Source organism: Hevea brasiliensis, chromosome 17, assembly GCF_030052815.1.
Source record: "Hevea brasiliensis isolate MT/VB/25A 57/8 chromosome 17, ASM3005281v1, whole genome shotgun sequence".
NCBI classification, from domain to species: Eukaryota; Viridiplantae; Streptophyta; class Magnoliopsida; order Malpighiales; family Euphorbiaceae; genus Hevea; species Hevea brasiliensis.
This window is the reverse complement of record NC_079509.1, coordinates 11,531,703-11,547,658: the sequence shown is the minus strand read 5'-3', so window position 1 is coordinate 11,547,658 and position 15,956 is coordinate 11,531,703. Positions and strand designations below refer to the sequence as shown.

General features: G+C 31.5%; 2 protein-coding genes and 1 long non-coding RNA gene across 3 annotated transcripts; all 3 read left to right on the top strand.

The window, feature by feature from the left end:
• Nucleotides 1–971: 971 nt before the first annotated feature.
• Nucleotides 972–4,289, top strand: LOC110653911 (uncharacterized). The gene is made up of 5 exons (XM_058138942.1): nt 972–984; nt 2,019–2,146; nt 2,397–2,576; nt 3,368–3,466; nt 3,579–4,289. The coding sequence occupies exons 1-5, from the start codon at nt 972–974 to the stop codon at nt 3,807–3,809; spliced, it is 651 nt and encodes a 216-aa protein (XP_057994925.1). The 3' UTR covers nt 3,810–4,289.
• A 257-nt stretch (nt 4,290–4,546) lies between these two features.
• On the top strand, nt 4,547–5,732 carry LOC131175409 (uncharacterized). The gene is made up of 2 exons (XR_009145601.1): nt 4,547–5,211; nt 5,297–5,732. It is a non-coding gene; the product is annotated as an uncharacterized LOC131175409 (long non-coding RNA).
• Nucleotides 5,733–7,091: 1,359 nt separating this feature from the next.
• LOC110653878 (RHOMBOID-like protein 12, mitochondrial) lies at nt 7,092–15,067 on the top strand. The gene is made up of 8 exons (XM_058140183.1): nt 7,092–7,626; nt 8,959–9,079; nt 9,629–9,748; nt 9,967–10,080; nt 13,935–13,979; nt 14,343–14,447; nt 14,558–14,599; nt 14,751–15,067. The coding sequence occupies exons 1-8, from the start codon at nt 7,211–7,213 to the stop codon at nt 14,838–14,840; spliced, it is 1,053 nt and encodes a 350-aa protein (XP_057996166.1). The 5' UTR covers nt 7,092–7,210; the 3' UTR covers nt 14,841–15,067.
• The last annotated feature ends 889 nt before the right edge of the window (nt 15,068–15,956 follow it).

Sequence of the window (15,956 nt, the reverse complement as noted above, 5' to 3'; positions counted from 1 at the left end):
TGCATCAAGAAGGGTGAATTAACACAACTGTAAAGCAGTATAAATTATTAATTTTCTTACGGTCATTTCTTTGACCAGCACAACAGTGCTACAAAATTGAATATGAAAATCTTGTTGCCCTTCCTTCCTGTATTTGATTCTTTCTTTGCCTTGTTATTCACGATCACTTGTGCAAGGCAATATCGCAATATGATCTAGTTCTTTTGCAAGAGTTGCAATTTATTTTCCGAATCAACTCTGCGTTCTCTCCGTGATAGTTGTAATTGTCGTGCTACTTGAACTTCTCTTCTGCCGGGTGTATTCATTGGCCTCTTTTGCTGCTGGGGTGATGTGCATACTCTAATTCACATGAACATGCATCAGCGCTCCATAAGAATTCTTCTGATCCCAATGTTGTTTTGTTTACAGCGCCATGAGTTTGAGCTTATGCAAACAGGAGAAGGGTAACTACAATATTTTAATTGTAATAATTTTAAAATAATAATAATAATTTTTTTAATTTTAATTCCGTACTTGGGTACTCGATCCAAGGCTAAGCTGTGCCTTGTTCTAAAAGCAAAGAATTCATTTTAAACCTACCAAAACAAAATGCAGGGTATCCTCTCTCTCAAACACAAACTTGTCTCATCAAATTCCTCTTAAAAACTCACCATCAACACAAATTCTTTACTTTCAGTTTCACTTCCTTATTACAATGCCAAACCAAACCACCATGGCTACCACCAACAAAATTACATCTTTCGCATTTCTCAGTTAAACCCAACCCACCATTTCCATTCACGTCAATCCCACCATACTCTTTCACGGAAAGTTCATGGCTTTCTCTCAAAACCATTGTTTTCAAAGCAGTTTATGTCAAATTTATCAAATACCCATTCCAGGTTCTCAAGCATGAGGCGAGCTGAATGCAAATTTGGCATATTCACTGCTCGGTTTGCTAGAGGATATTCTCAATCAAAGTTTTGGTTCATATGGACGTAGCTGGTGATTGGTATTTATATTTGGTTTACAAAATCTTGCTTTTTCGTATGAACATAGATTTATTTATTTATTTTTATAATTTTTGAAGAATAGTTTTCTTGATACTCAATTGCGTTTATTGTGTTGAACTGTTGCGGCCCACTTTGTCATGAGCCATGAGTTCCAAATGCTTCTTTATTCTTAACCAAAATCTTTCCCTCGGCCGACTGAAATTAATTTCACAAAATTTTTTGAAATACATTAATTTTATTTTTTATATTTAATTTTTTTAAAAATAATTAACTTCAATTTCACAAATTTAATTTTATAAATTTAAATATAACCAAATTTAATTCTTACTAAAATTCCAAATAAATTTCATAAATTTAAGAAAATTACATTTTTATTAAAATATCCAAATCATCGTATGATTTTTCTTTTTAATACAATTGACTTGATTGAAACTCTAATTCGAGTATCAAAGCACATGAATTCTAGATCATATAACGTTTTCCTTGTATAATTTTCTTTCCCCTATACTTTTTATCATTCTCTAGCTCTCTTTCTCTGTCTTTTTTTATGCCTATATTTTAAAATTAAGTATTTTTTTAAGAAAATTAAATATTAAGTATAATTTAAATAATTGGATTCCTTATAAAAAAAAATATTACATTAAAGAAATTTCTAAAAAATAATTTAATTTTAAATTATATAATAAAGATAAATTTTATCCAATATGGTGTTTAGTTTAAGAAGTAAGAATTTTTTTTTATTATTGAGAATATTTTAGAAAATAAAAGTAAATGAACATTAATTATAAAATTATAATATATTTAAAATTTTCCTCGTAAGTTGTGTTAGACCGAACATAAAATTTATTTCTAAATCAATTTTAACTCTTAAATAAATTTTATATTTCTGATTCATTTCCTGTTTCAATGTAGTATGCTGCTATGCATAGGAAGCAAATGTGTTTCATGAGAATAATATTTCATTGGAAGGCGTATCTTATAACTTAGACATATTTTTTATTCGTCAATAATGTGCTTCTATTATAGTTTGGAGGAGATCATGGTTCAATGGGGTATCAGCTGATGACATGGTTTTAAGCTTGATATTTGTCAATGCAGCTGTCTTTATGCTATGGAAGATTGCTGACATACAATTTATGGTGAACAACTTTACGGTGAGTCCCCCCAGTTTATGAACTAATTTTTACTAATCGATGCCACAAAGAAAGTTTTATTCAATGGGACCCCTTCATTGAAGGATGCAGTCTTCTTGCTCTGGTGATCTAGTGGGAGAATTTTTACATTTGTACGCAAACACTGCAGGCACATTTTCTGGTTTCAGATTATGTTAGGATTATGGAATAGAGGATCCACTATACTGGTGATGAATGTATCCTTATATAATGACATGTTTTTTTTTTTTAATCTGACAGTAGTTTAATTCAATCCCCATATCACCCTAATTATCGTGATGTGCCTGGGCAGACTCCATTGCACAATTTCATAAGTGGAAGTGTTCACACGCTGATTACTTCTGGATTCAGTCATTTTCATGATACGCACTTTGTATCCAACATGATTGGACTTTACATCTTTGGGATGAATGTATAATTGCAAAACTAGAACCTGTTCTTCATTATAACCATTTGCTCTTATAAACTGCTTCAGTTCTGTTATTGATTTCATTATGGCTTTTGTTCAAAGATGCATCCTTGTACGTATACTAAATGATAACCTGAAAAAAAAAACAATTTTTTCCTGGAAAGACTGATTAATTTCCTTGCATTCATTCTTATAAATGGATTTAAAATTCTAGATTTAAATAGTCTAAATATCTTGGTGGGTTGTTTCAAAATTTTGCCTAGTCACTGGTTATAAATATCAGTAGCCATATTATAGCTTGCTATATCGGAATTAAGTTCCATGAATTTTCCTTTTTCTGTATTACTAGATGAATGGCACACACAAATTGCAAATATGATGGCCAGATGAGATTCTCTTTTTTTGTTTACACGTAAAACCATATTTATGCTCAAAGGAGATTATGATCATGAAAAACTTTTGTTTGGAACAACTTGGATAATTATGATTATTTGGCCACTTTTCGCTTATTATGCAGTCATTTTATCTAATCTATAAGATTCAATGGTTTTGTTTAGATGCAGATTGAATTAACCAAAACCTGTTTAGATGAGGCCATTTCACCATTTGAAGATAATACTTAAATGATGTTATTTTAGTTCCTTTATTTTTGGTGATCTCTTTTTACTACGTTAACTTGTGTGTTTTTCCATGAAAAACACAATTAACTAATTTGATTTCCTCTGGACATCTAAGTATGGTTGCCATCACTTTTAAGGCAGAAGTTTATTTATGTTTGGGTTATGTGGACAAAGGATCAAGATATACGTTATGAGAATTTAGATGATGGATCTGTTTCAAAACTGGTTGTTGGGACTTCGAATATAGAGGATGCAAAGATAACTGCAATTAATGTTTACCATTCTTTTGGTTTCTTTCAGAAATTAAATTTTCGTTTCTTGTAAAACATAAACTTCATATTATTGCCCAATATATTTTGAGTCTCTATCTTTTTCTTGATAAATTTGTTTCTTCAATCAGTTCCTAAAACCTGTCTGTGTCTGTGCTGTGTCTTCTTTCTCCTTTTATTTTCCCACTGGTCAGATCGGAAGAACTTCTGGTCCTGAGTACTTGTTTAAATTGTATCTCGCTAGGGCAATTGGCAGTTCACTGTTCTACCTGGTACACAAAGCCTTTATGGTCTTATTAACGAAGGTACAACTGCTATCCAACAATCATTCTGTTGTGCTCTTATGAGGGAGCAAGTCATAAGAATAATTTATTGATACATCCAAATGTTTGTTCGATAATATGTTATGCAGATTTGCTTGATTGATATTTGAACTTTCACATGATGTTTTAGTTAGAATTCAAATTAAAGAAGCAATGCCTGTAAGCTGATATGTATATGGACATGAAAATTCTATTTAAGATATTTTTTAAGTGATAGTAATTCGTTTACTACAGCATCAGTCTGAATATTTGATGCAATATTGGATTAGATTACTTCGGAATGAGAGTTATTGTAAAATTACAAAGTTTTATTTCGAGTTTCTATTATTTAAGAGTTTTATTTTCTTAGGTTTATTATTTTCTAATTTATCTTATTTAGTATTCCTATTTAGATTTGAATTAGGATTCTAAATCCTAATGTGATTGGAATTTTAAACTCTATAAATAGGACTGGGGGTTTTTAAATTAGAAGTTTGATTTTTATGATTTTTATAGAGATTTAGCTTCTCCAATGAGTTTCTCTACCCTATTTGATTCTCGGAAATGTGTTTCTCTTGGTCTAATTCTTCCTAGTTTTACATAAATATTCCTGTTGGAATTCCAGTTCAAACATTACTGTGATTCCTGGATCTTTCGGTGGCCCATAACCCTGACTCTGATCTCAGCTTTTTGCTAACTACAGGGACAAGGAACGTGTGTGGAGGACCCTTCAAGAACTCCTGCATTGGTATGCTTTTGGAAACTGTTTACGTCAATTTCATTTTCTACTAAAACTATTTCAGCCAAAGAATGTTGAAGTCCTTATCACGAATTCATGATCTGTTATCAGTATTTGAGAAAGATTACCATTTGTACAGAATGTATCCTTTGATACCTTGAACTTTGAATCTGAAACTTATGAACAAATAAACTATTCAACAAATTGATATCTGAAATCAAAAGAAAATGATCTTGAGATAAGGACTATGTCAACCCCAATTCCAATGTGATAGCTTTTTGTGCAACTGTCTTTTACATATGTTCTTACAGATTTTGAAATTAGTAAAATTTAGTTTCTCACCCTAAAAATGTAGAGCAGCTTTAATTTGTTTTCTGAACACGGCTTAAATTATCCTATAAAAGATTTGTCAAATCATCAGCTCAATTGCTTGGGGCGATATGTTGATCCAAACTCTTCTCCATGTATCCTGAAGATGGATGGAAGTCTTAGATGAGTTTTTCATTTCCAGAAAGTTGTTGCCTTTCTCATCTGCTGGAACATGCAAATAGATCATTATTTAACTTGAAGTATATTGACTCGTAAGCATGCTTGTATCTTTTAGGGGGCTAGTGGGCCGTCACTGCTACAATTCTGCTGGATATATTCTTGAATCCAAGATCCACTATTTACTTGGATTTTATTATACCGGTTCCTGCCATCTTAATGGTAAAGCTCACCTCTATAAAAGAAATAATAATTGTTTCAGTCTATTTCGCAAGTGCCTGTGACATTCCTTTGATCATGGTTTTAGGAAATCTTTTTAATCAGGAAAGATGTATTGATAACATTGGAGGTTTGTTGCTTTTCCTCCTTTGGCTGTGTTATCATCTTTCCAACAAACCTTTTCTTTTCGTATGTTTGTGCATGCTAATGGAAACAACTAATCTAACCAATCTAAAAAGTTAATTCACTATTGATTGGTGCAATTTGTTTTCTCAGAGGAATAGTCACATTGCAGGTTCAGCACACTTGGGGGGTGCTGCAGTTGCAGCTATAGCATATGCTCAAATTAGGAAGGGATTTCAACTTATGTTTGATTATTCAGTTACGTTTTATATATTTCCTTGGGGCCAAATTCCCATTTGCAAGGGACTGAGTGTCAGTTGTGCTCTGAAGATATATTTGATTACATTGTATCCTTGAGGCCTTTAAACGTCATTCATCAACATACAAACTTAGATCCAGTACTGCATCTATGCTTATTGTGAAGTGTTCTAATATTTTCCAGGGCTGCATTTTCTAGAACAGAGATTTTTCCAGGACTAATTGTTATAATCTATTGAAAGCTATTTGAAGTGTTAACAAAAGCACTGATAAATGTAAGAATATGCTGGTGAAGTAGAGGTTGTGCCTATATCATCTATCATTGTTGCAGTTTCTGGCGACCCCACCTGCAGGATTATATTAAATTTCGTGCAATCTTGTTGCCCTTCCTATATTTGATTCTTAATTTCTTTGGCTTGCTATTCAGGATGGTCTTCCAACTATCGCAACATGAGTTCTTGTGATATTTGCAAGCCTTTATTGAATCAACTATCCGTTCTCTGTGTGATTGTTGTATTTTTGTAACAAGGGGCGTGTTCAGGGTTTTCTTTCAAATTAGTTATTGCTCTGTTCTCTTTAGGCCGAGTTATTTGCTATCTGTCATGGTCTTTGTTGATGGTTCTGCTTTGTTATTTTGGAATCAACTATTCAATCGGTTGGCGGTTTTAGGATCCATTACCCGTCACCTTTTAGCTTCTGTAGTTTTGGATTGTCGTGAACTTATCAGGAAAGAATTTTTCTTGACATAACATCTTTCTGTCATTTATATTATTCTTTGAATTTGTTTATAATAAAAGCAAAGAAGGAAGGATATTGAGAGCATATCAACATGCTTAGCTCTCCACTGAGAAAACCAAAATCAGACCATGGATTTTTTTGAAGGTGATTCTTGATACTTCCAACGCTTGACACACAGCAGATTCTAAAAACTGATTTGCATTGTACGACATAATAAAGATATAGCAGGTCTCTTGATTTACGCTATTAAGAATAAAATACTTTGTAAATTTGGAATGATGAACATAAAAATTAATTACAACCTGTATATATACAAAAGAGAATGAACCAGATAGTATGCCAAGATTTCATAGTGCTAAAATGGTGCTAAACTAAGGGAAAGAGCCACTCAAGATTAACATAATCTATACTACATTGATACATTAGATATTTTAACAAAATCCTTAAGCAAGAATATTACCAAAAAAAAAAAAAAACCTTATTTGATTTTGATTTTTATATTATTATTGAAAATATTTATTAAAAGCTTTTATTTCTAATTTAATATGTTTTAATTATGGTATTTTAAAATAATTTTTTAAAGTTGTGTTCAGATTGAGGAAGATCGAGGAAAAATAAGAGAAAAAGAAAATTATAAAGAGAAAATAACTTTATTTTCCTTTCCATTTAAATTTAATTGAGAAAAAAAATAGAGAAAGAAAGAAAATTTTGAAAAGACAACAAATTTTCCAACATAGTGCAAGTTGTTTTTTTCTCAAAAACTGCAAAATTGAAATCCGTACTCTGTGCTCGATTCAAGGCTCAAGCTGCATGTTCTATAAAAGCAAAGAATTCATTTTTAACCTATCAAAAGCTGAAACCACATTGCTCCAGGAAAAAAAAAATGCAGAGGCTCGTCTCTCTCAAACACAAACTTGTCTCATCAAATTCCTCCAAGAAACTCGCCGTCAATACAAGTTCTTCACTTTCACTTTCTCATCCTTGCTACAATGCATTCACTTCTCTTGCCAAAACAACCCACCATGGCTACCAGCAACAAAATTACATCTTTGGCTTTTCTAAGTTAAACCCAACCCACCATTTCCATTCACGTCAAACCCATCATACTCTTTCACAGAAAGTTCATGGCTTTCTGTCAAACCCATTGATATCAAAGCAGCTTATGTCAAATTTATCAAATACCCATTTCAAGTTCTCAAGCAAAGGGCGAGCTGAATACAAATTTGGCATCTTTACTGCTCGGTTTGCAAGAGGATATTCAGAGTTCAATCAAGGTTCTGGTTCATATGGACGTAACCGGTAATTGGTGTTATATTTGGTTTACAACAGCATGCTATTTCGTATGAACACAGATTTCTTGATGCTTATAATTTTTCTTGAAGAATAGATTTCTTGATACTTTGCGTTTTCTGTGTTGAACAGTGCCGGCCCATTTTGTCATGACTCATGAGCTCCATTATGCTCCAAAAGCACAAATTTTTTTCTCAAAGTTCGCAATAAATTTCACAATTTTTTTAAATTTCATTATTTTTATTTTTTAAAAAATATTAATTTTAATTTCTTAAATTTAATTTTATAAATTTAAATAGAAGTAAATTTACTAAAATTTCAAATAAATTGCGTAAGCTTAAAGTATTTTTATATTTTTAAGAAAATTTTTATTAGATTCAATTTATTATAAATTTAAGATATAAATATATAAAATTTATTTATTTAATTAAAGAATTCTACTATATAATTTATATTTTAAGTTGATCATGAATTAAACGTAAAGGAAAAAAAAATCTATATTTTTATTATGTTTCCCTTACATATTTCTCTTTCTCTAGCTATCTTTCTCCATCCTTGCGTTTTTCCTTCTCACTCTCTTAACTATCTCATTTTGTTTTTCTCACATTTTTTTTATATTTTACATGCATAACATTTAAAATAAATATTTTAAAATTAAATATAATTAAATAAATTTATTCCTTAAAATATTTAAAAACAAAATTAATTTAATTTGAAATTATATAATAAAAATAAAGTTTACCCACTACGGTGTTTAATTAGATTAGGAAGCAAGAATTTTTTGTTATTAATATATTAGAAAATAAAAATAAATGAACATTATTTATAAAATTATTAAAAAAAAATTTTTGCATCTTAAATTGTATCATGCCAAATATAAAATTTATATCTAAATAAATTCTAACTCTTTAAATAACTTTTTCTGAGAAAATAACACTGATATATTAGTGGTTTGGATTTTTTTTTTTCTAGACCCGCCTAAGGCACAAGGTGTTGGTGGGACTCATCTATCTATTAAATATATGATTTCATTTGTATTTTATATCTATGGTAAAATAGTTCAAGATTTTTGTATCATAATCCATTCATTTTCTGTGATTTTTGCATCTTCATTCTTTAACAATCATGCTTGCTGGCACAAGATAGAGCAAGTGTTGGTTTGGTCTATCTGAAACATTTCTTGGCTTCAAAGTGAGTTTCATATCAAATGCATAGGAAGCAAATGGGTTTCATGAGAATAATATTTCACTGGAAGGCTTATCTTATAACTTAGAATCACACACACACACATATATATATTTATTTATTTATTTGTCAATAATGTGTTTCTATTGTTTGCAGGAGATTATGGTTCAATCGGGTATCAGCTGATAACATGGTTTTTGGCTTGGTCTGTGCCAATGTTGCTGTCTTTATGCTATGGCAGATTGTTGATAAAAACTTTATGGTGAATAACTTTATGGTGAGCCATCAGTTAATGAACTAATTTATACTTGGAGATTATTAGGTGGTATACATATATCATCTCTCACAATCATATGGGACTCACTTTGAGTATAAGAGGACCACCATTTCTATGAGAGATGAAGCATAATCTTCCATTTATACTGATGCCACAAAGAAACTTTATTCTCTGGTTCCCTTCGTTCTAGGATGCAGTCTTCGTTGCTTCATGCCCTTGGATTGGTTGTTTCATGCCCTTGGATTGGTTATCTGGTGGGTGCAGCAATGCAAGGACTCAACCTTTGAGAATCCTTAGTAGTACGATTATTGGATGAACATAGTTTTGTATTATGTTGACAAATGAGTACTTCTGTAGGAGAATTTTTATAGATGTACACAAACGCTGCAGGCATATTTCCTAGTTTTAGATTATGCTCGGATTAAAGAATAGAGGATCCACTATGCTGGTGAAGACTGGATACTTACATAATGACATTTTCTTTTAATCTGACACCGTAATTTATTTCAATCTCCATATCACCCTAACTATCTTGATGTGCCTCGGCAGGTTTCATTGGAAAATTTCATAAGTGGACGTGTTCACACGCTGATTACTTCTGCATTCAGTCATGTTGATGCTAGGCACATCGTATCCAACATGATTGTACTTTACTTCTTTGGGACGAAAGTATGATTGGAAAACTATAACCTTTTCTTCATTACAACCATTTGCTCTTATAAACTGCTTCTGTTCAATTGGTTATTGATTTTGTTATGGCTTTTGTTAAAAGATGCATTCTGATATGTACACTAAATGATGACTTGAAAAAGAACAATTTTTGCTTGGAAAGACTGATGTGTGTCTTTGCTGTTTCTTCTTCCTCCTTTTCTTTTCCCACTGTTCAGATTGGAAGAACTTTTGGATCAGAGTACTTGTTAAAGTTGTACCTTGCTGGGGCAGTTGGCGGTTCACTGTTTCACTTGGTATACCATGCCTTCATAGCCTTATCATCAACAAAGGTAAAACTTGTCATACCTTACCCCCTTCGTAAGGCACAACATGATTCCGTAGTACCTAATGAATTACTGAACTTCATCTACCGATAACTCATTAAATATACTACAATAGATTTTAAACAAATTCAATTCATTTTAAAATTATAAAGTAATGTTAAAGCATTATTTAAAAGCCTTTAGTTGGAGTTTATGTCATAGACAAATATTTTGGTAATTATGATTTTCCGCAAATTTTATAAAAATTTCGACAGAGTGCCGGCTGTAATTAGATAAAACAGTTATTCAAAACCTGAAAAGAAATCACTTTCAATATTCATTTCACAACCCCAACTCCAAAAAAATCCTCAATTTAACACAAATTCATTTCAATCAATACAACTTAATACGTTTTCAATACTCATCAATTCTTAATTCAACACATTTGGAATAAACATCAAATTGATTTCATTTAATTTAATTTACATACAAAAGTCTCAGTTCAAAGGAAAGAAAACTGGAAATAATATTATTACAAATTTTACTATACAACTGCTCAACTAATACAAAAGATACATATGAATAAAAATATTTACATCAAAATTGATTATAAGAGTATAAACAATATACTTGTACAAAAATTCTCAAAATGTCCTCCTACCACTAGAGCAGCTCACTCTGCTGCTTTATCCTTTCCTCTATCTGCGACAGCAAATAAAAACCATCGCTGAGTAATTTTTACTCAGTGGTGCACAATAAAAATTTAAAGTAACTGAACATAAAAGCATACATTGAGAAACACATCTTTAAATCCTTTTGTAATCACATTTCATGAAATTAGTATCAACTTTTACAATACCATTTCATTAAAATAATTTATAAATCATAGTATTGCCAATCAATACACAACTTAGGTCATGACACAAAATTTCCGATCAATGCCGTGTACACCACGACAAAGCAATCTCAACCCCACTAATCGAAATCAATGAGAGAGGTGGCTAACTAGCTATATGAGTACTCATCCGATCTCAACCTCAATTGGTAAACCAGAGAGAGAGGAAAATAGTCTATCTCAACCCCATAAATGGAGGAGGAATACAATGATACTGTCATGCTAAGTGTGAATCCAAAATCAATTCAAATCAAGTTATTCAAACATTTCATTCAAACATTAAGCAAATTTTCATTTTAAATTTCAATTCACAATTAGGCAACACAGCATTTCTTGAAACCCATAATTAATACAAATAGTTCACAATGCACATCTAAACAAGTTTTCAAGTAGAAAACAATAAATTAAAATTTATTGTGCACAAGCCTCGTATGAGTCGCCTCTAGGCCTTAACTCATTTTTTCCTTATCTTTTCTGGTCTCTTCTTCTACTGAAGCACAAAATTAGAAACGTCTCAATACTCATCTAAACCATTTCCCACAATTAATTCAACACGAATTATATGCATACTAAATTTCTCTTATAATTTTTCTCCTAAGTTTTGAACTCTTTGTATGTGGTATGTTGATGATTACTATTCATTTGACTAATTGGTCAAAATATTAATTTTTCCATACTAAATAGGTTTGTTAACTCTAATTGCACCCACATACTACATTTTGGGTCACAATTATGTGGGCATTGATTGCCAATTAAATTTCTAATCTCCCTAAGTGAAACTTTAAAAATTCAGTTTTGGGTCACTTACTTATACTATTCCATTGGTCTTTCTACAGTAGGAATTTGGCCAACTTTCCTTCATCAAAATTGTTTCTTAATATCTTAGCTTTAATTCCCTTTTTAAATCACTCAATTTGGAGTTTCGTAGCTCAAGTTATGCTATTTCTAAAGTGGCTGGTCAGATTAGTTTAAACCCAAAATTTTAGGTATCAATTTGGTTCTGGCAATTTTAAGCAACCAACTTTGGTTGACAATTTGACTTAGTTATAGGGAGAATTTGGGATTATGTTCTTCATGAAAGTTGTAGTATATTGTCATAGATTTTCAATGGTATAAAATTCAGGTCATTTGGACCTTCCTAGACCAAGTTATGACCATTTGAACAAGTACTGTTCATATGATCATTTTTGAACAGTAGCAGTGTGCATTACCCGGATTTGACCTAATTTTACACCAATTTGTGTTTAGTTTCAAGGTTGGGTTTCTACATAAAAATTGTAGCTTTGGGGTCTTAGTTTTTATCTGCAATTAGCCTCATACCAATTGGAGCAACAGAATTGCAATTATACTCATTTGAATGGGCAAGGGTCAAGCTGCCAGCATTGACCCTTACACATTCACCATCCCATTTCACTTCTAACTATTCAAACACACTCCATTTCATGCCAATTGACCATTTCAAGCCTCAATTAGGTCAAATTACATCAATTTACCATTTCCCCCAAATTTTTCTCCAATTTCCCATGGTTCAAGAACCCTAATTCCTCAATAGCTTCAAATCATGAAATCAAAGTATATCAATTGCATTTACATACTAAATTAAGCTTGAATACACTTTTAATTTCATCAAAATCCCTCAAACCCTACATATACTCAAGGTGGCCAAATTTCATGGGTTCCATATAGGTATGATTTTTCATGCTTTCTTAAATTATTTCTACATATTTGAACTCAATTTCAATCAATATATAACAAGAAAACGTAAATCAACTTACCTTTAATGGTGTTCTCTTCAATCTTTCAAATCTTCAAATTTCTCTAAATTCTTTTGCTCCAAATCTTCTTTTCAAAACTCAAAACTAAGTTTTAATTTGGGAAACTAAGGGATTAATGGTTGAATTTGGGGTTTAAGAAGGTTTTAAGTATGTTTTAATGGAGGTTTTTGTGAGAAAAATGAGAGATAAGAGAGATAGGAGACGGCAAAGAGATGAAGTGAAGACCACAAATTTTTTTCTTTTTATTTTTGTCTTTTAATTTGTAGAATTTATCCATAAATTTCTAATTTTAAATATTAATATTTATTGCATCATGCTTATGTCATGCATGATGTCATAAAACTTTTCATTTTGAATTTTTTCTTTTTCTTTCCCTCACCTCTTCTCTTTCAATTAAATTTTCAATATTTTAATTTCCTACATTTTATTAGACATTTAGGCCAAAAGTCACCTCTAAGGGTTAATTGATCAAATTGCCCATTACTGGTCTGATCCGTTTTTCCAATAGCAATTAATTACTTCTGGAATCCTAGTTCAATTGTTTGAGCTGGTTCTTGGTTCTTTTCTATGATTTTCACATTTCCCCTAGCTTCACAATAATTCTTAGGCCTGAGGCTCCACAATGTCCCACTCAAAAATGGGACAGCAACTGACATCGCAGTCACTTCCCATTTTGGTCACCCATTACTGTGGCCTTGGCTCATTTAACCCATTATACCTAGTTTTCTTGTTTTCTATTTTAACTTCATGTAATGGCTATTAATTTTTGTTTCTAGCTTTTCTAGATGACTTAATTCTGGTTCTAAGCCTCTTGACTGTTCGGACCGACACTGGTCACCAGAATAGTAAAATATATAGAACTATGCATATAGGGGTGTTACAAAACTGCTCTCCAACAACCATTCTTCTGTACTCTTATGAGGAAGCAAGTCATAAGAATAATTGATTGATACATCCAAATGTTTGTTTGATAACATGTTACGCAGATTTGATTGATTGATGTATTTGAACTTTCACACGATATTTTAGTTGTAATTCAAATTAATGAAGCAATGCCTGTATGTTGATGTGGACATGAAAATTCCATGTAAGATTTTTCGGTTTGAATATTCCTGTTGGACTTCTAGTTAAAATATTACAGTGATTCCTGATCCTGGACCTTTTGATGGCCTATAAACCTGACTCTGATCTCAGCCTTTTGCTAACTACAGGGACAAGGAATGTCGGTGAAGGACCCTTCAGGAACTCCAGGACTGGTATGCTTTTGGAAACTGTTTATGTCAAGTTCATTTTCTTTTTCTACTAAAACTATTTGAGTCAATGAATGTTGAAGTCCTTATCGCGAATTCATGATCTGCTATCAGTATTTGAAGAAGAGTACCGTTTGTAAGGAATGTATCCTCTGAATCTGATACCTGGAACCTTGACTTTGAAACTGATGAGCAAATAAACTCATCAACAATTTGATATCTGAAATCAAAGAAATGATCATGAATAAGGACAAATGTCAACCCCAATTCCAATGTGATCCGTCTTTTATATCTGTTCTTAGGATTTATATCATTAGTTTAACTTGAAGTTTTGTTGACTCATGAGTATGCTTTTGTATTCTTCTTCAGGGAGCCAGTGGGGCCATCAATGCTATAATGCTGCTGGATATATTCTTGAATCCAAGATCCACTATTTACTTGGATTTTATTATACCAGTTCCTGCTGTCTTATTGGTAAAGCTCGCTTCTATAAAAAAAAAAAATAATAATAATAATAAAAAAAAAAACACTTGTTTGAGTCTATATCTCAAATGCTTATGATATTCCTTTGATCATCATTTTAGGGTATCTTTTTAATTGGGAAAGATGTATTGAAGATATTGGAGGTACGTTGGTGTTCTTCCTTCAGCTGTGTCATCATCTTTCCAACAAACCTTTTTTTTTCTTCTACGTATTTGTGTGTATTTATGGAAACAGCTAAATCTAACCAATCTAAAACGTTATTTCACTATTGATTTGTGCCAATTTGTTTTGCAGGGAAATAGCAATATTTCAGTTTCAGCACACTTGGGGGGCGTTACAGTTGCGGCTATAGCCTATGCTCGGATTAAGAAGGGACGTTTTTGAATTCTTGATACATAATATCAAGTGAAAAAACTTAAATGAGGAACATCATTCAAAGAACATTATAAATGAAACTAGGAGGATCTCTGTAAATAGAAGGACTAGCATCAGATATGGCAGCTCTAGCAAGAGAGTGAGCGACGATATTATCTTATCTAACGACCCATTTCATACTTAAATTATTTTATTTAGTAATTAAACATTTGCAATGTGCAAAATAAATTTTTTAATTTTAGGGAGTTCAAGCCTATAGGTTGTAGTATAATATTTAGACATTAAATTGTAAATAATGATGGAAAAACCAAAAATCATACCTTCAATATGAATATTCCAACAAATGAAATTGGAAAAACACTGGAAAAAAAACTTCTATGAGAAGATCTTTAAAGAGGATGGGCCTTTTTTTTTTTTTCCAAAAAGAAAAGAAAATTGAATAGTATACATGACTTAGGGGTATGAGAGAATGATTTGAAGAATGTGAAGGGGAATCTTTTTGCTGTTATTATCATGGATTTTTGGTTTGGAATATAGACAAAGTAATAGAAAATGTCATATCTGCTATCCTTACTGGTCATGATTTTATTATGCTTAGATGATCCATGCAATGCAGCTACCCACAAGTTGGGATGGAAAATCTGCATGATTGCATGGGAAAAGCCATCACTATCAATAGACTACTCAACTTTTGGATACAATTTATTTGTCAAAAGCATTATGTCATTGGAAAAATGACATGGATTTACATGTGGCTTAATATCACAGTTCAAGTGTAAAAATATTTGACAACACAACATAATCGCAAATTATATATAAGATAGTCCCAAGATTCATTTTCCATAATTATGAAAAGATTCAAATTTATATAAGTGCAAGAAATTTCAAAATTTGTCATTTTAAATGTATTCAATAATTTTCTCTGATACAAATATATATTTAAATGCGAGGTAAATAGTAAAATGATTTTTTTAAATAGAAAATATATTTCACTAGATGAAAATGAGTTACAAGATACATAAAAAGAACTGTTACATTAAACCCAACTCTGGAAACAAAAAGATCCAATTTCTAAAAACCTAAGGCTAAATGGGTCAGACTCGATTATCCATCCTTCATCAGCTC

Excerpts from the sequence above, each read along its gene's own strand:
- LOC110653911 (XM_058138942.1), top strand. Across the intron at positions 2,577-3,367 it reads TTTACATCTTTGGGATGAAT|GATCAAGATATACGTTATGA; the intron begins GTATAATTGCAA and ends ATGTGGACAAAG. Across the intron at positions 3,467-3,578 it reads CAAAGATAACTGCAATTAAT|TGTTTCTTCAATCAGTTCCT; the intron begins GTTTACCATTCT and ends TCTTGATAAATT.
- LOC110653878 (XM_058140183.1), top strand. The coding sequence starts at position 7,211 with ATGCAGAGGCTCGTCTCTCTCAAACACAAACTTGTCTCATCAAATTCC. Across the intron at positions 9,080-9,628 it reads TTATGGTGAATAACTTTATG|GTTTCATTGGAAAATTTCAT; the intron begins GTGAGCCATCAG and ends GTGCCTCGGCAG. Across the intron at positions 13,980-14,342 it reads CTTCAGGAACTCCAGGACTG|GGAGCCAGTGGGGCCATCAA; the intron begins GTATGCTTTTGG and ends ATTCTTCTTCAG.